Source organism: Porites lutea, chromosome 4, assembly GCF_958299795.1.
Source record: "Porites lutea chromosome 4, jaPorLute2.1, whole genome shotgun sequence".
NCBI lineage: Eukaryota > Metazoa > Cnidaria > Anthozoa > Scleractinia > Poritidae > Porites > Porites lutea.
In genome coordinates this window covers 5582674-5606922 of record NC_133204.1, presented here as the reverse complement: position 1 = coordinate 5606922, position 24249 = coordinate 5582674, and the positions used below count along the sequence as shown (strand labels likewise).

Below are 24249 nucleotides of genomic sequence, written 5' to 3'. Positions count from 1 at the left end.
AAGGATACTTTATCAACCTGCAAATTTGCCTTTCAGGTGGCTAGAGAAATTGGTTACCCTGTGATGATCAAAGCCTCTGAAGGTGGAGGTGGAAAAGGAATCCGTAAAGCATCCAATGATGAAGAGTTTACAAATTTCTTCAGACAGGTTTGCTCTTAAGTAGATCATTATAGCCATGAGTCAAAGAACTTAATTATTCAAGCAATGAATTATTAGTGAAGTTATAGTAAATACAACCACTGGGTACTCACTTTGTTTTTCTTTACCTACAGGTCCAAACTGAGGTTCCAGGCTCACCAGTCTTTGTTATGAAATTAGCAAAAAAGTAAGTTTTCCCTGCCACAAAGTGCATGTACAGCTGTACTTATTACAACAGCAGGGTTTTAGACTGCAAAACAGTCAGTTTTTTTCCCAAAATCAGGTTTGCAAAGTGCCAGGGTAATATTTGCACGCAAAGTGCATGAGCCTCACGTGCCTGTTTACAGTCTAGCAGGGTTTGCTCTGTTTGTGGAAGCTGAGTGGCACCGCTTTAATACCCAGCTGAACAAAAACCAAGGCCTTCTTACAATGATTCTTTGGTCCTTAACTTGCTTAATAGTATACCCTTCATTGAGATACTCCTATAGATGGTACAGTCAGCTTTCCTCATGATCCTTGCCTGTCCGCGAGAGAAGTTTTTCGTAAACCCTATATTGCAAATCTTCAGTCATTCTTATTGAGCATGATCAGTGGAGAAAATAACTGAAACTTAAATGATAATCTGTATAATTTACTTTTTTTTTTCTAGTGCAAGGCATTTAGAGGTACAGCTCTTGGCTGACGAGTATGGTAATGCTATGTCCATTTTTGGAAGAGATTGTTCAGTGCAGCGGAGACATCAAAAGATCATTGAAGAAGCACCAGCTGCAATTGCTAAACCTGATGTCTTCAGAAAGATGGAAGAGGTACACGTATTGAAATTTGTCTTGCCTCTTCAGGGAGTATACTTATACCGTGTAACTTTATAAAGCAAAGATATATTTCAAAATCCAGATATGATGGTGATGTTGTTGGAGTGATAAATTGTCTTCTTGCTTATCATCTACACATTCTTACATGTACTTTATATTTTGTCTAGGATGCAGTGAAGCTTGGTCGTCTTGTTGGATATGTCAGTGCAGGAACAGTGGAATATTTGTATCATCCCGAGGATCACACTTTTCACTTTCTTGAGCTCAATCCAAGACTACAGGTACTCCTCATCTAAAGCAACCCCAATGCTATTCGTTTTCATTTACGAATTTTACTTATTCCATTCAATTGCTTTAATATTAATATATTAATCAGACTGACTTGCATGTACAATGTACACATTTGCAGCACTAGGAAAATGATTATGACAGTTGTTGCATTGTATTTGCTGATAGGTTCTTCTGAAACTTAAAAAATTAATGATGTTTTTGTTCTCATTGTATGTGCTTGGACAGTGATTTAGTTCTACAGAAAATAAACAAGCAAATAAACAGACAAACGGATGAAAAAGCTATGCTGCCTTTATTTGTTTTATTTAAATACAGTGGAATTTGGATTGTACATGAGATTGCCAACAATGTTTTTTTGCTCTAATGTATGTACTGTAGTCCTGTGTTTTTTAACCACTGAATTCATTTACTAAATGACCATACAAAGAATACATGTTAATTATTTGTGATTTTTCTTGTAATTTCTTTTCAGGTAGAACATCCATGCACTGAGATGGTTTCTGATATCAACCTACCAGCAGCCCAACTTCAGGTTTGTAACAGACATTATGTGTCCCTTTTTGTGTTACTATTTTCAAAAGCAACTAAAACAATATCTGTATGCGTTTGTTAATTAATTATTCTCTTGCAGGTTGCTATGGGCATTCCACTGTACTGTATAAAGGATGTTAGAACAATGTATGATGTGGATCCATCTGGGACTGAGCCTATAGATTTTGACAAGTAGGAAAAGCACTAAAACAATAACTTAAATGAGACTAGTTAAATTTACGTTGAAACTGTCATTCCTGATATTATATTATAAAGTGTCAGTGTCTTAATGTGTGAGGCTTCTCCCTTAAAGTGGTACTTGGAGATTTACACATTTAAGCATACAATGTATGTGAATGGAGTTATGTTGAATATTGTGGTTGAAAAATTGCTTAAATGCAGAGAGATGCTGATAGTTTTTAATTAGACATCACCAAGTCTATTTTATTGTGATTTTGTAAATGGGTAGGAAAAGCTGAAAGGTGCATTGAGAAAACCAAATGGCAAAGAGGCATTGAAATGCTAAATGAATACAGCTGTTCACTGTTCTATGTTAGTGTGAAAGGGTCTGAGAAACCTTGAGAGGTGCATTGGGAAAACAATAATCCAAAGAGGTGATGAATGTATGAAAATAATACTCCTGAAGGAGCTGGTAAAAGTTTAATATTGTGGTGGAAAAATTGCCAAAACGCAGAGAGTTGTTGATAGTTTTTATTAAGAACAGTCAAGTGTATTATATTTTGGTTATTGAAAGGGGTGGGAAAAATGGAATGGTGCATTGAGAAAACCAAATGACAAAGAGACGTTGCTAGTACTTAAATAAATATAGCTGTACAATGTTCTTCGTTTGTGTGAAAGGGTCTGAGAAGCGTTGAGAGTTGCAATGGGTAAACAAAGAAGCTAAAAAGCGTTGAAAGTACAGGAATAATATTCCCTTTTACTTTAATTATTGCAGAAGAGGACTGGAAAAGGTTAATGTTACGTAGAAATATTGCAAAATACAGCGAGTTGTTGATAGTTTTTAATGAGATACAATCAGTCTATTTTATTTTGATAATGGAAAGGAAAGGAAAAGCAGTCGGGAAGGCGCATTAGCCAAGACGAGTAGAGGCATGTATACTATTGAGATAAATTCTCCCGACCCCTTTCTGCTGTTATATAAGGAACTAAATTAAGGGTAGAAGAATTCGAAAAGCCAAACGTCAACAAGAGGTTTTTCTTAAAATGACTAATAAAAGATGGCCATAAGAGGGACGCAGGGTAGATATGAAAACGGAAAAGAGGGGGATTAATTTATAATATTGTTTACTTTCGTAAGGAACATGTACAACCGTTTTGATGTTTTTTTCAAATAATTTTCAGTCCTGAGATCCGTCCTAAACCAAGAGGACATGTCATTGCAACACGAATTACCTCGGAGAATCCAGATGAGGTAAGGACATAAAAAATCCACCAATACCTAGTTCAAAATCTTAAGAGCTTTACACCTTGGAAAAATTGTTTTTGACCAACATATCGCTATTACAGAAGGGAACTGAAAAATAGAAGGAGGATTCAGAAAGCCAAACGGCAACAGCAGCAAGGATAAGCACAGGCAGTTGGTGCGCGGCCTTCTGTGCTAAGGTGGTGTTGAGTTCGATTCCCAGGTGTGACCTCAAATCCTTTTTTCGAATTTCTTCTCTTTCCTTGTAGCTTTTTGTAGCTTTAGATAACCGTAAAACGAAGTACTGATGGAGAGAGAGAGAGGAGGGGGGGCGGGGGTATAATGAGTGCACTGTTGGCCTCAGTTAGTCCATGGGCCAAGACCTAAAAATGTGAAATTTCTTACCACTTAAAGGGAGCAGTGCTATCACACATTTTCTTAATCCTCAATTCCTATACTTTAGTTTGATATATGATAGCAATGATATATGGCCAGCTTAGATATCAAAATCACGTGATTAACTGACGTAATCACTGACACAAAATACGTATGAGCTAACTATGTAAAAGTGGTTGGTGAGAACAGAGTGGTTTCATGCATATTTTGTGCTCTACTGTTGATTTAAATGCAAAATTACATTATGATAACATTTGACGAAGAAAATTAACCAGAATTAATATACCTTGGTTGCCATAGCAACAATCACGTGGGCTAAAAGTGTTTTCATACGTAGGAATGTTGAACTCTCTCAGGAAACCTCGTCAGATACTTGCTTTAATGTGTCAACGTACACTTTACATTGAATATTTGCGTTATATAATCAACGTTTTAGTCACATTTCCATCGAAATAAATATTACAAGAGCAGCAGACTGGTGCTTGAGCTTCCGTTTATTTAGTGACACGCGGTAACATTGCTAAAAACCTCAACGCCTAATGACCATGTTTACTTTCCTGTCTGGTATTTTGCAAATAACTTTGTCCACTACCCTACAACACTAAGAGATTATTTCAAGGCACCATGAGAATATTTAGAGTACTACAGCTCAATCATCTTCACATTCAATATCAGAGTCATCTGTAGTTAAATCCTCTGTAGCTTCCTCAAGCTGGTTTGTACACTCTTGTAACCGACACATGTCAGTACAATGCAATCTGTTAGCGAGACAGGTACAGCTTGGCGACTGGCAGACTCTCTTACACTGGCAGGAGAGGAGCTCAAGCACAGCCTTGGGTGCCGGTTCCCCACTCATCCAGTCAATAGTCAACTTGCCATCCTTTAAACACCATCCAGAGCCAATGGGCAAGGGGATTTGGGGTGAACTTTGAAGACTCCTGCGCCATATTGCTGACTGATAGTTTGCTCTCTCACAATGCTTTCGTAACGCGTCCTAGCATGGAGGACGCTGGTGCGACTGTAACTCTCCTTTCCTGGCGCAGAAGAGACGGTAACGCAACACGTTAACATCCTTAGTTCCAGGATTTGAAGAGTACATCAGGCACATGAACTCTTGGAGACGCACAAATAGCTCATTCGATAATTCCCATTCCACGCCAAGCTGTTGGAATAACCTTTGGTATACAGGACGTCGCTTTACTAACTTTAACGCCGCCAGTTTTCCTTTTCCAGAAAATGCGCTGACACTATCACATCCAGTGAAAGCATGCAGACCAGGAAGACATTTGCAAATCCTAGAACCATGACGTTCGAAGACATTTGTGATGCTGATAAACCTTGTTAGAGTCTGTGTACTGCATTTCAAATACATGGTAGCTGGAACAAAGTCCTTAAATGCCAGGCAAAGTACAAATACATCGGTATCTTCTGATGATAATTATAACAACAGCCTTGAAAGCATTCATTGCTGCATGAGATGCGTCAAGACGAAGTCTAGTATCTGCTTCCTCTTGAGTTGACGTCAGATCTTCTCTTGGTCTGAAATTATCTTCTGAAATCTCAACACATCTTTCCTCGGTCGTGGTGAAAAGGTGTTTCCCTGTTAGTCTTTGCCTGAACCTTGGCAGCATAGGAAAGTAATATGTGTTTTAGAGGCTTCTTTCGGCCGCCAGTCACTCCGAATACCATGGCCTGCCCAAACGAGTTGACAAGGCGCTGGACTTTCGATGAGCACAGTTCTTCTGGGTACTTTGAATTTCCTGGTAACAAGGTTGCTAGAAATACTCTGACTTCACCAGGGAGATTCACTTCCTCTTCAGTGAGCTGGGAAGGCTTAGAAGGCCACGACATCTCGTTTTCTTTGAAACATATGGCTTTCCGAACTTCTAGAGCAACTCGTTAATGATGCTTAACGGTTTCGCACTGCAGTTGCTGTAATCGTGCTACTTCTTTAGCCAACTGAAGGCGTGACAAGTTGGCAGGGATAATAAACACTCTGTTGTTACCATGCAGGTCTGATTCTATACTGATAATCCTCTTAAGTTTATTTTCTAAAAAATTTAGATAACAAGGCTATATTTGTCAAGACTTTCGCGAAAGTAGGGCAATAAAAGAAAAAAATCAACATTTGACTGTCTGGAACTTAAACAAATCTCAAGCATTTCTTCTAAAATCCTCACAGCACTAGTCACCTCTTTCATACACCAGTTTATCCAATAATTTGTAATTTATAATGTTTTTGCAACGATAGCAATCAGAAAATGAAAACTTAAGTTCGACTTATAACTAGAGTTTTGAAAAATCTAGTTCACCACACCTCGAAGGTTGGTAAGTCTTTGCATACTTTTTACCGAACATTACTGCAAAAATTGTTTAATTCAAATACAATTATTATATTGTAAATTGTTTATTGCGCATCGAAATAAAGGATATTCCTTATAAAGAGCCAGAAAACCTGACCAACAACTTACCTGAGAGATTGTCCGCCATCTTGGATTACCCATAATGCATTACAAGGGCAGCTGAAAGTAAAATCGCTAATATATAGATTTAGCCACTGCTAAAAGCGAAGCTCCCATTGATAAATTTTAAACTTAATCAAACAATAATTTTGTATTCCACAAATCAGTTAACTTAAGGGCACATTCATGTGACTTTTGAGGGAAAAGCTAAGTGATTTTGGAGTGAAACAAACCTTGTATCGAGTTGATAGAGCCTTATATGTACAGCCAAAAAATAGTCTTCGGCCACATTTATGAGCAATAATGTCTCTTGATCACAGTAGATAAGGCGAAAACAAATCAGGCCGAATTTTTTGCGTTCGACAAGTTTACAAATTCTTGCCAATAAATCTGGGTGCGCGCAAACCATTCTTTTATTTATTTATTTATTTATTTATTTTTATACACCACATCTGAGGACAAAAAGTACTATGAGGCGCTTTTTTTATCATACAGACCTCGTACAAAATGCAGTATTTCAGAATTTTTCAAGACAAATTGCATTTATTCAATACTCAGGACCATCGAAGCACGCGTGGACTCTTAATCAGCGAAACCGTTCAAAAAATGTCCAAAATCACCTATACGGCCAGCCGGTTCTAACTTTTGACAAGCGCCAAATTTGCGAAGAAATTTTAAGAGTTACGCCTCGACGTGATAAAGAATTTATTGAGTCTATTTTTTCTTAATGGTTTTATAACGATGTGTAACCTTAAGAAGCGTTTGATACGCTCGGCATTTTGAGTACTCCTGCAAGCAATGTTTATGAACGCCTGAAAACAAACGGCAAAGCGATGAAAATTACACTTTTGAGACTACCAACAATCAATGAAGAAATATAATTCGGTAGAAGATTTACAGAGATAACAATTTTTCATTCACGAAAACAAATGAGTATTTAAGTGTCTTTAAGAATCCTCAAGTCTTTACTAGTAGGCTTAAAGATTAAGTTTATGTTTTAAGCCGCTGGTTTCCCGTGTTTGCTTTTTTTAAAGATGAACTCACGACAAGAAAATCGCTCAAAGCTTTCTTTCTACAGCCAAAATTGTAACTAAATATTCTTCGGAAAGTTTTTTCTTTCTATTTATGGTGAATTAATATCGAATAAAGGCTTTTTAAAGTTTTGTAAGCTTAAGCTTATATCAAACCTCATACTAGGTCAGATCAGTGTCTCAGTCAAATCTTAATACAAACGTGCATAAACTAGCTTCATAAACTGCGCCGCTGGACTTCATGAAATTAGATATAAATACGATAATTACTCAGGCTTACCATATTTCGAGATGCAGCTCCTGAAAGCTATCAAGTAAGGCAAGGATCGCTTGAACCTTTATAATTCTTGTACGCATCCAGTAAGGTGAAAAACAAAACGATGCCATCCGAAATCGGATTATCGGCTTTGACAAGCGACGCATTTCTCAACCAAAAACCCAATAAACAAACCAGCCATGAATAAGAGAACACTCTTGATAGCAGCTGTATTTCATTTTTTACATCCAGTGGAAAAAGACAGTTAAAAACATAACAAGTTGACTCAAAACTCTGTCAGCTTCAGCTGTCAAAGCAAGAAACTAAGGTAAACAACTTTGAAGATGCTGCATAAATTTTACGCATGAACTCACCTGTCAAATTTTAACCAATCAGAGCTTAAAAATTGGACGTGGAACGTGACCAACACGTGACCATGGTTAGAAAAGGTCTTACCCGCCTGTATTTAAAAAAAATGGCTGAATTTTTGCGTATGAGGTCAGTTTGAAATCAAAATCGTAATAGTGCGGGGCGATACTGACATAAACACAACATATTTGATATGAATTTAAAACATAAGTAAACGTGAGCCTGCGATCATTTGAAAACGAGTAAATTGTCAGCGGATAACTTCAAAAAAAAACTCGACCTTGATGGGTCGACACCTTAGCCCGCGATACGGTCAGGTGATACTGGTCAGCGGATACCCCGTTTTGACAGCTGTCAATTGATGACAACATTGATGTGCAATCAGCTTTCTCCTAGGCTCCCAAAGTAGCTAGAAAGTGTGAGAGTAAACATTGGTATGCCTGTGGTGCGGACGGACGGGCAGCGGGCGGGCGGACGGTGTACGGTCACGTGATTACCAAATTTTCTGGGGTGGGTAGATTTACTTACCCGTGGTGCTCCGCAGGCGCGCTTCGCGCGCCAGAGCTCCGCTAAAAAAAAATTTTTTTACGTTGTTTTTATTCTTTATTGGTAGCTTCTAATAAAAGAAAACATATTTCATCACTCTCTTTGTTTTAGACGGTTTAATGCTTATCGTTTCTTCTCTGGCACTTTATTTTGTCTGTAAGGTCTGTTTTTCATAGATAGCTATTTTCCACCCTTTTTAATTTCAAAAAAATATAATAAAGCTGCCCGTTAAAAATTGCTATCATCAAAAATTTTAAACAACTTAAGTTAGTCTTTAAATTTATACATGTCACTATTTCTCCCTTGAAGTGGTAAGAAAATCTGGTCGGGCCCATGGACTATTTGTCAGTCTAATGTGTGCTGTTATGAGTTACTGACATAAAGTAACGACCTTTACATTAACGTCTTCAAGGTGTTCATTTGCTTTTCTTTTAACTTTCCAGGGCTTTAAACCCAGCAGTGGCACAGTCAAAGAATTGAATTTCCGCAGTATGAAAAATGTCTGGGGTTATTTCAGTGTGGGGGCAGAAGGTGGCCTTCATGAATATGCTGACTCTCAGTTTGGGCACTGCTTTGCTTGGGGAGAGGATAGAGATGCAGCAAGAAGGTGAGTGCATTTGCAAAAATGTTACTCAACCTCTTGTAGGAGCGAGATGCCTTTTTTATACTTTCCTGAGATGAGCACCTCATTGGACACATGTAGTTGTAAACGTTCCCGACAAGAGGTTTTTACGTTAACGTGAATGAAAGGACTGAACAAACCAGCTTGTAAACTCGTTTTTGGTCAAAAAACGTTTCCTAAAATCCCTGGTTTGTGCACTATATAGGCCAAGAACAAATTGAAGCCTAATACTCAGCGGTGTTCGATGACAGGAGAAACATAAATTTCGTATAAGTCCACTGCATGCACTATTGTGATTATTGAGTATTGCTTGGTCTTTATTTCTCATTCAGAAACATGGTGCTAGCCTTAAAGGAAATCTCTATTCGTGGGGATTTTCGCACCACAGTGGAATACCTGATAAAGTTGTTGGAACATGAATTTTTTTCGAACAACAAGATCGACACAGGCTGGTTGGACTTTCTTATTTCCAAGCAAGATCAGGTAATTGACCTTAAACTTTCTGGTTGTATATTTAACCCATTATTGCCTCCTTGTGAACATCAAAATGTAATAAAGAAATGGCACCAAGACGTGTGAAGAGAATGTACTTGAAATCTCACCACATATCAAGTCTTGTTCCACTACCTCAAAACTCAGAAGTACCTTTATTCACCAAGGCTACTATATTATTCTATAAATTCCCGCTTGGGTGGTGCTAGCTTCATGTAAACCTGACTTTTGCAATATCTTGTTCTTGCACGATTTGCACGTACAAACGTTAGCTTCTCGTAAATCTGCATACACCGTATTCACAAATGGCGGACACGCGGGAAAAAACTGGTGACTAGTCATGAAAGCGAGGCGTTGGAGGATAAACAAAAATTGCAAAGGAAGACTTTCAGTGAACTTGTAGAGTGTTTAGCACGGATTCCAGCTAAAATAACTTTGTATGGACGTCTTTTTAAATACAATTACGTGGGACGTCTTCTGCTTTTAATGTTTAGTACTAATTTGCTGTTTGCAATCAAAAGGGACGCTTATATCTTCAAGGAAACAGGATCATTTTGTAGGTTTCAGAAGTCTCAGAAGCTCGACAAGTGGACGATGGCTGGAGAAAAGCGGCAAACATGTTGGCCCAAACTTCACACTGAAACCGAATACGAAAGCCAGCTCACTGCAATTCTGTAAAACAGAAATAAAAGCAGATATTGGTGGCAAGAAGAAAAGAAATAAGCGACGGATATATGACCTACTTGTCAACGGAAGAGACCTCCGCCATTACACAAAACTGGTCAAGTCGAGAGCTGGTGAAAGATTCATTCACGAGGCTCATTCATTCATGTCAGTGTCATTTTATACATATCTATGTATATATGTATGTCTGTATTTACAACTTCCTTTAGATGATATTAATTGCGTCGCTTTGGAGTGAATTGTTAGAGGTACGTTGGCAGTGCTTAGCAAAAACCTTTTGATTTCTTTGTCATTGCGAAATAAAATAATTTTATCAAAATTAGAAGCTGTAGTGTGTGAATCTTATGGCTTGTTATTTGCCTGGTCTCCTTTAGGGCATTATCTCGGAGAGCTCTTGGTAAAAAAGTGGTATAAAGCTCACATTTTACTAGGTTAAACTTTTAAGGTAATGTTTTTACCAGGACTAAACACGGCAAGCTTCTGTTTCGAATGATTAAATTCGAGTCTGGATCCGTTTAAGAAGACCATCATTTTATTTATTTATGTATTCTTCACTTTTAAAATATTATGGAACATAAAGTTAAAAATCTTAGCAGCCGAAGATAAGAAATACAAAAATTACTCGCTAAAATGATATGTGGCCGGCTTACCGAGTCTGCCGAGTAACAAGTTGAAATTTTGAGCGTACTCCATTCGATCGCTCCTGCATTTAGACTAAAAAAATAGTTCTAATTGATGTCCTTCATCGATAAAGACCAGAGAATAACGTCCTGGTAAACAAAAACCAATTTGCAAACATAACTTCATCGAAACCTCAGTCGTCACCGCTTCTTTCCTGTCTTCCTTTTTTCCATCTCGACTTGAACTGTTTTGTTCAATGACAGACGTCTCTTGCGTTAACAAGTAGGCCATGTATCCGTCGCTTATTTCTTTTTTTCCTGCCACCAATATTTGTTTATATTTCTGTTTTACCGAATTGTAGTGAGCTGGCTTTCGTACTCGGTTTCAATGTGACTGAGTTTGGGCCAACATGTTTGCCGCTTTTCTCCAGCCATTGCCCACTTGTCGAGCTTCTGATGCTTCGGAAACCTACAAAATCATCCTGTTTCCTTGAAGATATACGCGTCCCTTTTGATTGCAAACAGCAAATCAATACTAAACATTAAAAGCAGAAGACATCCCACATAATTGTATTTAAAAAGAAGTCCGTACAAAGCTATTTCAGGTGGAATCCGTGCTAAACACTCTGCAAGTTCACTTAAAGTCTTCATTTGCAATTTTTGTTTATCCTCCAACGCCTCGTTTTCATGACTAGGCACCAGTTTTTTCCCGCGTGTCCGCCATTTGTGAATACGGTGTATACACTGCACTTAAAGTCGCGTTTACATTAGGCACCACCCAGGTGGCAGTTGAATGAAAGTTAAGGTATTTTCCGCTCTGGCCATTCAACGTTAAAATGGAAACCGTTTTACGTTTAAGACTTTTTTTACATGTTTTCTGTTGTCATTTTATACAGGCAGAGCGTCCTGATGCAATGCTTGGGGTAATATGTGGAGCCGTTCATGTCGCAGAGGCAGCCATCAGTAAGAAATATGTCAATTTCAAGTCTGCGCTGGAGAGGTATGATCTTAGTGTAAGCAGCTTGTTTACCAGTCGTTTTTGTTTCCACTTACATGTAGCCTTGCGGGAGAAGCGGGCGAAACGCGCGAGGGAATGGAGGTAAAATTGCTCCTTCTTACCCAATGTGAGTGGGATTATTAACCGATAGAATTAATAATAAATTGAAAAGAAGTTATTTGATTAATGAGCATGCCCTTTAAAGGGAAACGGAATCGACTACTTCGCGGGCTATTGTGTAACCTTATGCGTCCTTCTATAAACTTCTTGACTTTTGATAGCGGATACAGCAAAAGCATGCGTTACAGAAAACTTTTAACTGTCCCTCGCACTAGCGTCCGGATTTCGACTTCAACCTCATACATAACTCACGAATGTCTAACCAAGAGGTGGTAGATTCAAGAGTGCTAAGAAACTCTATAACAACTTAAACGCCATTTCCTTTTAAGGCATGTTCAGAAAGAATCATAGACTTCCTTAGCACTCACAAAACTCTGATAAAATTTTGGCTGCCATTTCCCTTCGCTTCATGGGGTGCTACGCGGCGGGGACTGGGGACTGCTAACAAACAGCGAAACAAACAAACTTCCAAAAAAGACTTCCAAAAAAAACGTCCGGACATACCGAGATCTCAGACATTTTCAAGACAAAAATATGTAGGTGCCCTATGTAGGCAGCAATAATTTCGCCATAACCTGGTCTAGGGGTGAGATGGTTAATGCCAGCTTCTCCGCAAACGTATTTTAAGCCTTCGTTCGGCTACTGCTGTTCATGGTATGAACTTGTTACAGCTGCAGGACTCCATTTCAAGCACACATTTCCTTGCATTATTTTATAGGGGGCAGATCCTATCAACCGACTGTCTAGTAAACCACGAAGATGTTGAACTTATTAATGATGGTGTCAAGTATATTTTAGAGGTAATGACTCATCATAGAAGTGAAGTAGGTTGTCCGGTTATTTAGTTCCCCAGAAGTTTAAGAGTTCCCTTGGCTTTTTTACAGCTGATACTAGTGGGCAATCGAAAAAGAAAATACATACCGTCGTTGTACACAGTTTGGATTGTTTCCTAAGTGATTTTAAAAAATGTATCTGTTCTGCCAAGGTACATTTCAGCTTTTGTTTGACTTTGTGTCTTGAAGATAGACACCGTTGGGAGAGACAATCAGTGTCAATCTAAGAGAAAGTAAAAAATGAAGGGCTAAGCAGGGGCATGGACTATCTCCAGGTGCTGAGTCCAATCTTTCCAAGACGGGCGCTGCTGGGACCGCCACAGAGTGTCCGTCTAAGGGTAGATTTCCACGGTCGCGTTATTTTTTACATGCGGTCGCGCGTAAACGTTAAAGTTGAGCGAGGTTCAACTTTTACGTTTATGCGCGACCATGCATACGTTGCCTTCATTTACACGCGTAAAGCTACGTGCTTGCGCACGTAAATATTAAGTGACAGTGGACACTGCTCCCCTTGTGAGAGGTGTTCTTCTTTTGGAGAGTCAAAAACATGGCTAAAGAAAGGCAGGGAACAAGTCTAAGTGTCCGTCTTATATAAGTGTTGTTGATAGACAGTTCACTCACGATTCATTGTGTGTCTGATTTACCTTTAAGGTTTGCAAGTCAGGACCCAACACTTATTTCTTGGTTATGAACGATTCCTGGACAGAAGTGGAAGCTCACAGGTACTTGAGTAATTACAGCTAGTATTTTAACTGACTTGTCCCCAGTCGTCTCTCATTATTAGTATTCAGCGTGGAAGACTAAAGCGGGCTCTTTAGTAAATAATTAATGAGTAGAGACAACTTAGAGACGACTGGGGACGAGTCAGGTATTTTAAGAAGTTTGAACGTTACCTAGATTTATAACTCAAAACATTTGACGCGTCTGTTTACAACGCACATGCTCAGTCAGCCAAGGAAACAAGGCAAAACAGTGGATTGTCAACACCACTCGCTCTTGGTAATCCCTAAATGCATATAATAATGATGAAAGCATTCTTGTGAGTAGATTAGTGATTTGGTGAACAAGAGAGGGAAGGGCTACCGGTAGTCAAATTGGTTAATTGTAGAAACTCGTGGAGTCATCTGTTTGACGAAAGTCACTCTTTGTGGCTGTATTCTGTTTCCAGATAGCCCAAGAGAGGACGTACCTTTTTGTTTTTAAAGAGGGATGTCTTGATCTTGGCATTCTTCTTGATTAAAATTCATGTCTTGCAGAGACGTTTACAGTAATTTCTCGTGTTTTTATCTTTCAGAATGAGCGATGGTGGATTGCTTTTGTCATGGAATGAAAGCAGTCACACAACCTACATGAAAGAAGAGGTTGACAGGTTAGTGCCAAATAGGCCGCGAAATATACAGGCTCCTCCTCTCTGGCGAAATGAAGGCTTGAGTACTCAGATAAAAACCTCTTTGAACAAGAACGTGAAATCTAACAACGAGCTCAACTCACACATGGCGTGGCCTCTTGTACACAGGAGTAGCGATCACGTGCCCTCATCTCAGCGCCACCCTTGTTTCCCTTCGTAGTAACTCCTTTCGTTCTCTCGGACCTTTAAACAAAGTGTGTAAATCTCGTCCCAAAACGCAAACAAGTAACCAGTACACTAACGTTTATTGAAGAACTAGGTTCAGAAAGAAATATCACTGATGAACCACATATATCTTTGCAGCTATAGGTTGACAATCAGTGGAAAAACTTGCATATTCCAGAAGGAGAATGATCCTACTGTACTGAGGTAAATTCTTGAACGGAAACATCAGATCACGTTCGATGAGTTGTTGATACAAGAGAGGAAAACACAATGCACTGTTCACAGTAAATTAATGAATATATTAACCCTTTAGCCCTGAGAGTGATCAGCATGAAATTTCTCCTTATAATGTCAATGCTTTAGAAAACAGGGAGGTCATGAAAATTGAATACATGGTCAGGGAAGATGACTGAGTCTAATTGATATTTTAACAATTCTCCCCACTACTTCTATTGAAAAAGTATAGGGACAGTAAATGAGAATCTCAATTTTGATATTAGGTTAACTAAAGAAATCCCCACCACCCAAGGTCCCCACTGTTTAGGAACAATACAACACACAATGTAAAAGTAACTCAAAAAAGAGAGGGAAAGTGACAAGCATGTTTTCTTAAAGGATTAATTTTGAAACTATATCCTCCAGGAACTCCACAAGACCACTATACAATCGTCAAACCTTAATTCCATAAATAACTTAACCTCTCAGACTGGTTCAAACCCACTTGTAAACTTTAAACGGATTGCGAAATAACCCGCCGCATTTGAATTTTTCACCCTGTCACATCATCCGTGTCACTTATTTCCCGGTAACATCTGGATATTCTCTTTGCAAAAAGGTTGAATTCTTCCCTTTCCATACTACTTACCTCCAGTTTAATTTACCAGATGACTCTTGTTTATTTACATTTGTTTCATAAGAATGTGTGATACTGCCTTTTCGACGAAGTGAACGCCCAGATGTCAACGTAAGGGTTTTGTTTCTAGGTCGCCTTCTGCCGGCAAGCTCATACATTTTGTTGTTGAGGATGGCGGCCATGTCTTTCAGGGAGAATCTTACGCTGAGATCGAGGTGAGTAAATTATTTGGCTATTAATATTTCTGCTTTGTCATCTCATTATTTGTATGACTTAACTTCTGACTGTTGTAGTCATGTCAAAACGTACTTGAATGTTCCCTTTTGTAGGTTATGAAAATGGTCATGCCTTTGATAGTCAGTGAAAGTGGATGGTAAGCCCCAATAAAATAAATTGTATTCAGCAGAATAGACGAGCAGGTGCTTTAACGTAACCTTAGGCAACTTTACAAAATTCAAAAGTTCACCACAAACTTGTGAAATCATTTAAAGATGTTTCGAAAATTGTGAAAGAATTATCCGGAAAGCCTTCAACTTTAGGTAAGCTTTCGATGCTTTTAAGAAATACCCACATCATTAGGCATCTAATTTTTTCCTCTTTTGCTGCTTCAATAGTGTTCACTATGTCAAGAACCCAGGAGCTGTATTAGAACCTGGTTCAGTTGTTGCCAAGTTGGAGCTTGATGATCCAAGCAAAGTTACTCAGGTAATTTTATTTTTTTCTGTCGTTTTGAGAAACGTGATAAAAAGATATAGAAATGTATTGTTTTCCTCAGTTTTCACGTGCTGTTTGTGACGGGTGGGAGCGTTGTCGAGTTTTAAGCGGGTCTGACTCAGATTTTCTATGATCAAGTGGTGGAGTTCATTTCTGATCACTTTTTGGAGTTCTTTATCGGCATTCCCAAGTTTACATTATTTAACTCTCGATAAATGCTTGTAAATAGCCAGTTGGCTGCCTCTTAGCTGGGGTTTTCTCCATATGAATCGTTTAGATTATTTGTTTTACATTAGCTTGATAGAGTGCCTGCAAACTAGCTTGAGCGGCTAGTAGCACCTCCACTATAAACAAATATTCAGCTTCTCATTTCATTTCATTTTATATTTCAGGCTCAGCTCCATTCTGGCCAGTTCCCTGAAACACCAGGGCCTAAGCTAAAGGGAACCAAACTGCATCAAGTAAGCAAAATTGTTGTACTTCTTTTCTTTCATGCCAACTTTAACAGGGTACTGATATGTCGGAGAATGGAAGTAAAATGTTAACGTGCTGCTATGTTAAACGAGGTTGGTACTAAAAGCAGCCACGATTGCTCAGGGTATTTGTTAATTCTACAGCTCAATAAAATATTTCTTGAAAAACAAGACAAATGAAATCAAAGTGATGTTTAAACACTGAGGACCCCATTTTTGGCCAAAATAAACAAGAACTAGAGAATTGGTGGAGAACAGGAACGTCCTGAACGCTGTTTAGAATATAAGCGTTTTCCTTTTCCCTTTGTGGAGGTGGGGCCCGGGGGGACCCGGGGGTGAGGGGGGAGGTGAGTGGAAGGATAACGGGTCATCACGGGAGGAATCGCTGCATGACTAGCTGCTAGAATTACTGTTATTGTCGGTACAGAAACGAGCAGGACTAGTTTGTTTGGGTTAAAGCTTAATGCAAGAACTGGGTGAATTTCTCACTCCACAAAATACGATTTTTTCTTTCTTTTTTTTCTTTTTTTTTTTGGAGAGACGTTAACAAAGCTTATGTTTTATGAGATTTTGAGGCGCCCATTGTACATCAATTTGGCTAGTAATTCTTCATTAATTAGCACTCTGCTACACGTCGTATTTTTTTTAATTTTTTCGGTGTTTGATCTGTGTTAAACATGGTTGCGAAATGTCAGGAGGTGGTCAGGGAAAAAATTTCTTCAAGGTCAGGGAAAAGTCAGGGAAAATTTAAGTCTTTGAAAAACGTCAACAAAAGAGTAGGTTTAGGTTTTTCCCTCTACTTTTATTGTTTTCTGACATTCAAATTTCTTTTGTATATTTTACGGACACGAAATTGAACGACAAGCTGAATCCTTTTTGCATGTTATGGTAAGGAACAATCAATTCATGCACAGTGCACGTGACTTGCTGAAAGCATGAATAAATGGGTGAAGAGGGTGGCTGTGAAGGAAGGGCTGAGTCCATTTTCTGGGCTAATTTGTGAAATTGTTGATTCAGTTGGTAGGGGAAAATTCGGAAAATTTCAGAAACCTCTTGTTGTGGCAACCATGTTAAGGACACTTCTTTCTGTTTGATAAACGTTGTACAATTAAAAAGGTTTTTCAAGTTGCCCGTGAAAATCTGCAAAACATCATGGATGGATACAGCGTTGGGGAGCCATTCTTTTCAAGGAGACTGGAGGAAAATGTCAACTTATTAATGAAGGCATTAAAGGATCCTGCATTACCATTACTGGAGCTACAGGTGATATACAATCTCATAACCCTTTAAGCCCCAATAGTGATCAACATCAATTTTCTCCTAACAGTGTCCATACATAATCAAAAAAAATGGTTGTGACAATTCATGAAATGCTCACCATAAGGAGATGCTTTGATCCTTTTACAAATTCTCTCAACTAAGTTTTAGGGAAATATATGGAGATCAGTGTGGAGAACTTGTTTGTTGATATTGGGGCTTAATGTGGTAAACACCTTATGCATTTCGCTGAGTTCGAGTGGGGTGGTATCAACCCTTTTCTTTTGGTCGGGCTCCCTGTTTAGCTGCTTTGGTTGACTATATTCCTGAGATATCGATACCCAGTGACATTCGCTTGGGCAAGTCAATTTTTACGTGGACACATTAACATTCATCGTAACTTGTCTACTTCATTTCTAGTAGCACAGCTGCTTCCCCTTGAAACCTCGTGACGTTAACATTTCATCCCAGTAGAATATGGCCTAATTTTTGGTCGCGAAGAGAAAGGATCATGTTTTGGAATGTAGTGTTTGAGCTTAAAGCCTTTGTCTGAATAACGTGCCAAAGTTCGATTTATATTTGGTTTTATGCGCTGCTAATTTCTTTGTAGGGAATGCTTGCGTCCATTTCAGGGCGTATTCCGACAACAGTTGAAGAAAGTATCAAGAGACATCTCTCCAGTTATGCCAGTAACATAACATCAGTATTGAGCCAGTTTCCCAGCCAACAGGTGAAGAACGTTTCAAATCATTTTACATTATATAATAAGTTTTGCTGTGACTGACTTGCCGCTATTTAAAAGCACTTCTCGAATCGATTTTCAATGAGGACCTAAAGATGGTCTCATTTGAATAGTGCCTCTCTCACCCAAATAAAGGTTCTAGAAAGAGAAAGGTTCTAGCCTGGCTCGTTAAATAGTGATTGTTTTTATCCACTTAATAAAAAACCGTTTTGACACCGGAGACTAATTCGTATTACTGGGATAATCCAGAACGGTTTTCATCAGTGAGCGTACGCAATAGGAAGGAACACGGCAAACCATGATTGACAAGCGTGACAAAAATTATGTTAAAAAAAAATTGTGCTAAATTTCACCTTTCTTTAAACAGACCTTTTTTATAAGACCAGTAATGTTAAGTGAAGATCACGGTGGTACCCGTGTCAGCTTTGTCCCACACAGGTATTTTGCCGTCGCCTTTTTCTTCCGCTTTGTTTCATAAGGTGACTATTTTGGACGAATAATCTGTCGGACTTTATCCTTCTGTTTATTCGTCTATTTTGACGGAACGGTTCTATCTATACACCTGACTGCGTTATTTCCATTTTATAGGACTGACCGTTCTAAAAGTTACTAGCCTGCGTAGCTGGCGGTATTGTGTACTAGGCGAGTGAGATTTGGCGGCGGCGCCGCTGTACCAGTTGAGTGAGAGTTGGCGGCGGAGCTTGGATCGCGGCTCCGCCGCCAAAACTTTAATCACACAATACCGCCAGCTGCGCAGGCTAAAAAGTCACGAGAGAGGGGAGCGGGCGAAGTATAAAAACATTTTCATGCACGGGAAACATTTCCCCAACCCCCGCCCTAACTTTTCTAATTGTCCGTCCCTTAATATGTTTATACTAAAGTCCAACACTTAATATACACAGCAATGAAATTCTTGTGCAAGTTAATTGGCTCACATTTAGGACTCTTTTTCGCCATCGAAATATTGTTCCGAGAATGTTTAAACAGAGCTGACATAATGGTATTTAATTAATTATAACAGATTGCCAATGTTGTTGACGCTCATGCTGCCACATTGACCAAGAGAACTGAAAGGGATGCATTCTTTTTGAACACACAAAGCATTGTGCAACTAGTTCAGAGGTACCTACAACTTTCAGTGTTATTTTTATTGCGTTTTGGTATTCAATGAACCACTCAACGGTTTCTTTATCTTGAAAAACTGTTCAAACAGTCATATCAAAATTTTTGAAGTTTGTCCTTCTTAACCCTTGTCTTTGTCCTTAATTTTTTATAAATTGTTGTTACAGTATTTTTAGTCTCAGAGTAATTGGACTTAACATACGGTGACTGAGCTCTTGTGCGAAAACATTTTCTCTTTTCTTGATGGCTGCAACTTCCTTTACTGTATTCTGAGTAGTATGGGCTGCACCGAATTATTCTTTTTTGCGGAGAAATCTCAGTAACATTAATGCTGATGACGTCAAAGTCGTTTGTCTTTAATTATCTAATGCGGGGGAATCTCATTGAGGCATGTGCTATTTTCGGATGGTTTAATCGCTTTGACAGGTTTTATGGTTATTTTTTAAGTCGATGGATGTCTTGGTTTCTTTATTGGTTGACTAAAACTAAGAAAAGTATTTATTGGTCGATTCATGTTGTTGAAGGAATAAGCCTTAACTGGTCTGTGATGTAAAATCACCGAGTGGTAACGTTGCTTTGCAAGTTCTATTCCCTGAAGTTTTCATTGTCCATTGTGGAAAACAAATTGCTCTAGTTCTGGTTCATTGACTTATTGAGGGCAAAGGAAAACTAGCACTTTCTAGCAGGAAACACATCCTGCTCTCCCCCCCCACCCCCCCTGCCACCCCCACTTCAATTATTTCGCCTTTTTTGTTACTCTCAACCACCACCACCACCACAATTCTATTGTTCTCCCTCCACCACCAACGTAATACGCACGCATTTGATAACAGATACTCTACAAGTTTTGTTGAGCTTGTTAATCTTTGTAATACTAGATACCGGAATGGAATCCGTGGTCACATGAAGGCAGTTGTGTTGAGTTTGTTAAGGCAGTACCTGAACCATGAAGTACTCTTCAATGAAGGTACTATCATTATTTGTATGGAAAACCGGCAAGCATAAACAGAGTTAATCTAACCTGAACATTTGTTTTTTGCCAGTGAGATGGTTTTCCTTGGTGGCAAGCACTCTATACAAATCGTTCGAACCATCTTATTTACCCTTTTTACTCTTGCAACTCAGTTAGCAGAACCAGATTTGAGTTGAACTAATCCTCCCACTGTTTAACAAGCCAAGTTCGTTAATTTTGTTTTTCTTTCCTTTCCTATCTAATTTAAGTAATAGACCACACCTTCTATGGGTTTACCGGCGTGAAAACCCACTTACGATGTTGGGAGAACACGAGAAAATTCGGCTTGTCATTTACAAGCTTTTCGAGTAAAACGGAAGTAAAACGGAAAATGTTTCAGTTTTCTATGAGTTTATCGGCACAATAAACCATAGGTTTTTAACCAATCAGAACGCGCGTATTATCTCGCGTAGTGGGTTTGTTTGCTAAAAGCCATGCCGGAAGGAAACGTCTCACCTAAGCGACTGACAATCCTCGCGAACCACTTTGTAAATGCTAAAAGCCATGCCAGAAAGACACCTCTGCTCGCAGGGTACGTTTTGGAAAAAGAAACCACTTATTACCAAAGTTTTGGAATTTTGCTCACATGCCAGCAACTTATTTTCATAAAATGTTCACCTTTATTCAGGAAATTTCGAGAAGTGTGTGACGCTATTGCGTGACAAACATAAGAGCAAGGACCTTGCACCAGTTGTGCAAAGTATATTTTCTCATGAATCTGTGGTCAAGAAGAACCAGCTGACGATAAAGTTGATAGTAAGTACAACATTTAATTTTTTTTAAAGAGGTAATGATGGCTTTGAACGCACATAAATAGGTAAATTTCTCGACATCATTTATTGTTCGGTAATCGCACAAACTCTAGCCTGCGTAGCAAGCGTTTCCTCGCGAGTTCGTCGAGAAAGTTGCGGGGACGAGAGCAAAAAAAAAGGAATGACGGGGGAGGGGGAGGGGACCCTTTTTTTTTTACTCCCGCTTTAATTTTCGCGCAATAACTCGATTGGAAACGCTTGCTACGCGGGCTACACAAACTCGTCCTCAGGGCCTTCCGCCATATTGGAAATCGACAAGCCCATGAACATTGGCAAAACAATTCTCTTCAGGTTTCCCTTGGTCCAGGAAAAGTCAGGGAGAAACAAAAGTTTTTCAGGGTCAGGAAAGACTCAGGGAAAATCTGAGTCCTTTGATTTTGCAAAGTTTATGAAAAGACTAAGAATTTCATTTTTAGCTTAACACAAATATTCGCAAACAAATCATTATAAATTATAGTTTTATCCGAAAAGAACGTTATGTGCGGTTCGTTGTTAATCGATTGTGATTCTCCAAATCCCTTTGAAACAAAAGGAATAAACGTTGAGGTCAAGAATATAGATAGTGTGCAAAATATGCCTAAAGAAATGCGAAATGCAAAGCCAGGGAGATAGTTTCGAAAGTCAAGCTTTCTTCGCTTTCTAATAAATATTACTCGGTCCTAAAAGTTGTATTTGTTTTTCTAGGACCAGCTGTGTGGCCGTCAGTCTGGTTTGTCAGATGAACTAACTCATATTCTACAAGAGCTTACTACACTCAACAGACATGACAATGCAAAGGTGGCTCTCAGGGCAAGACAGGTTTGTTTGTTTTTTTTTTCCTTCTCTTTTCTTCTCCGTCTGTCTTTTTCTTGCTCGCTTTTCGTCTCTCCCCTTCTTTTTTTGTGTGGAATGGCCTGGAAAACAAGCTTCTCGATGAGACGAATCTCAATTCTTTCAAGTGAACTCTGACTTTGTCTTCTGGCTTGAGGGATTTGCGATAATACTTAATATCTTATATTATTTTCTGTGCATTTAATTCTAGAATAGTTTCTACTAGTATATTCCTTTTTCAGCTTTAGTGCTTATGTAGGATCATGTAGTTTATAGTTTTAGTGTCCTTCTAGCATATTTTTTTTTTCGTAAAAATTTGCTATGTGAACAGCTCACTTAAAGAGCATTTTTTAATGATGTGATACCGATTGATTGATTTGACCCACAGTGTTTCATTTTAAGGTCATTTTGTCATCAGCATTACTGGGGTATAACCTGGTACAAGGTCAAGATCTGTGAGAGCTGGGAAAACGCTTTTTTGGCCGGTTTAAACACGCTGATGTATATTCCCAACCCAAGTTTTCTTGAATATTTGTTACATAGCTAGCCTGCGAACGTAGACCTATTTCCGGTCGTCGCTTCTCTCCGCCTGAAGAGTAACTTACTACATAGCGTATACCTATAAAATTGTTCAATTTTTGCTAAAACTTTGAACTTGAAACAGAACCAAAACAATTCCGTTGGGAAACATTCATCTGCTCTCGGAAAAAGTTTCGGGTACATTAGTTTTCTTTAGAAGTACGTCGTGTATGACTGAAGTCACTGCCATCATTGAAACTTCCTATATTTTTAGGCACTTCTGGCCGCTCAACAACCTTCGTATGAGCTTCGTCACAACCACATCGAGTCTCTGTTTCTCTCCGCCATTGACATGTCTGGCAACCAAATGGCTTCTGAGAGTTTCCAGGTATAATGCTTATAGTCACGATTGCGTTTTATATCTCTAGTTGGATTATAGAAGACTCTATACAATCTTGACGCCTCTAACGACCCTCTTTCTGCAGCGGTGACTTCAATTAACTTACTTCCAATGTCCCTTATAATGGTCACCCCTCTACAGGTTAGCACTAGTAAAAGGAAATGTTTTACGCGTTTTCTTTTCTTTTTTTTTTCGCGCGAAGAAATGCAATAACACGTCTGACTTAATAGTGTATTATCTCTAGGCCATGGGTGCAAAGCAGGATAATCTTTACAACGGTTGCAGTAGGGCAGCACGGATACTTTAGGCCGGTTGTTTTTTTCTTGAGGGAAACTGTAAAATGCATTACAACATTGGCGTCATAGTGTTCTTTTTAAGGTATCAGTACAATGCAAGATTATCTCATTAGCAGGTTCGGGGGTAATACATTAAGACAGACAGGTTTGGCAATGATGTCACATTTTCTGTTTTATTTTATGATGGTCATGGCGAGTTGAACCAGTTTGACAGGTTTTTTCTTTGGTTTAACAGAAATTGATTCTCTCGGAAAATGCCATATTTGACATTCTTCCAAGCTTTTTCTACCACGCCAATGAAGCAGTGAGGAGAGCAGCTATAGAGGTATTAAAGTAGCAAGACATGTGACTGAAGATACCAGCTGTTTAACCTCATATTTCTCATTTTTCTTGCCAACATTTTCTATCCCATACGTTGTGAGTCGTGTTTATCATTGTCGTTTCACGATGTTACATATGCAAGCATCATTTTGCCAAGCAAATCAATTTGGAACCAAACAGCCAAGGAAATCTTACACACAACACTGAATTTGTGGTTTTTTGTTTTTTGGCAGGTTTACATTAGGCGTAGTTATCAAGCATACGAGCTGACTACTCTTTATCACGAGAAGGTACCTTCTTTCTCTTTTCTTTCTTCCCCGCCACATAGTTATTGTACAGTTATGCTCGCAATCAATTTCCATCAAGTCCAGTGACTGTCGTCTAATGAGTATCTGTATTGGACCAATGAGGGTAGGTCTTAGTTACCGACTGCATGTGTTTAACTGTATTCTACAGATTGACGATAATGTCTTGGTCGTCCAGTTCCAGTTTATACTTCCAAATGCACATCCAAACAGGTTTGTACGTTGTGATACATCAGGCGCAATTCACTGACTGTATTCTAGAAGGAAGAAGTGCAAATTTCGTGTTTGTGATACAAAGAGAGGCATACAAAGGAGAGGATTATAGAAAGTGACCGCGTTACAAGTGTTAGTAAGGATAGCTTCAACTTTCCGCATAATGACTCAGCTAAAATATAGTTACATAGCAACATCGATATA

The 24249-nt window shown here is 38.8% G+C and overlaps 1 protein-coding gene across 4 annotated transcripts in view; it reads left to right on the top strand.

Moving 5' to 3' along the window:
- Positions 1-24249, top strand: part of LOC140935419 (acetyl-CoA carboxylase-like) — a 62637-nt gene that overhangs the window by 7682 nt on the left and 30706 nt on the right. For all 4 annotated transcript variants that reach the window (XR_012165202.1, XM_073384971.1, XM_073384970.1 and 1 more), the window contains 28 exons: positions 37-147; positions 273-325; positions 788-944; positions 1118-1231; positions 1714-1773; positions 1873-1964; positions 3135-3204; positions 8699-8862; positions 9210-9360; positions 11570-11673; positions 12509-12590; positions 13275-13345; positions 13918-13992; positions 14335-14400; positions 15180-15264; positions 15379-15422; positions 15664-15754; positions 16156-16224; positions 17353-17499; positions 18104-18223; positions 19257-19357; positions 20236-20324; positions 20998-21125; positions 21866-21979; positions 22785-22898; positions 23442-23531; positions 23761-23817; positions 23984-24045. Coding sequence is in view for 3 of the 4 variants with exons in the window: in XM_073384971.1 (XP_073241072.1) it covers positions 37-147; positions 273-325; positions 788-944; positions 1118-1231; positions 1714-1773; positions 1873-1964; positions 3135-3204; positions 8699-8862; positions 9210-9360; positions 11570-11673; positions 12509-12590; positions 13275-13345; positions 13918-13992; positions 14335-14400; positions 15180-15264; positions 15379-15422; positions 15664-15754; positions 16156-16224; positions 17353-17499; positions 18104-18223; positions 19257-19357; positions 20236-20324; positions 20998-21125; positions 21866-21979; positions 22785-22898; positions 23442-23531; positions 23761-23817; positions 23984-24045 (2681 nt within the window). In the remaining variant the exon portion in view is untranslated. The remainder of the gene's footprint in view (positions 1-36; positions 148-272; positions 326-787; positions 945-1117; positions 1232-1713; positions 1774-1872; positions 1965-3134; positions 3205-8698; positions 8863-9209; positions 9361-11569; positions 11674-12508; positions 12591-13274; positions 13346-13917; positions 13993-14334; positions 14401-15179; positions 15265-15378; positions 15423-15663; positions 15755-16155; positions 16225-17352; positions 17500-18103; positions 18224-19256; positions 19358-20235; positions 20325-20997; positions 21126-21865; positions 21980-22784; positions 22899-23441; positions 23532-23760; positions 23818-23983; positions 24046-24249) is intronic.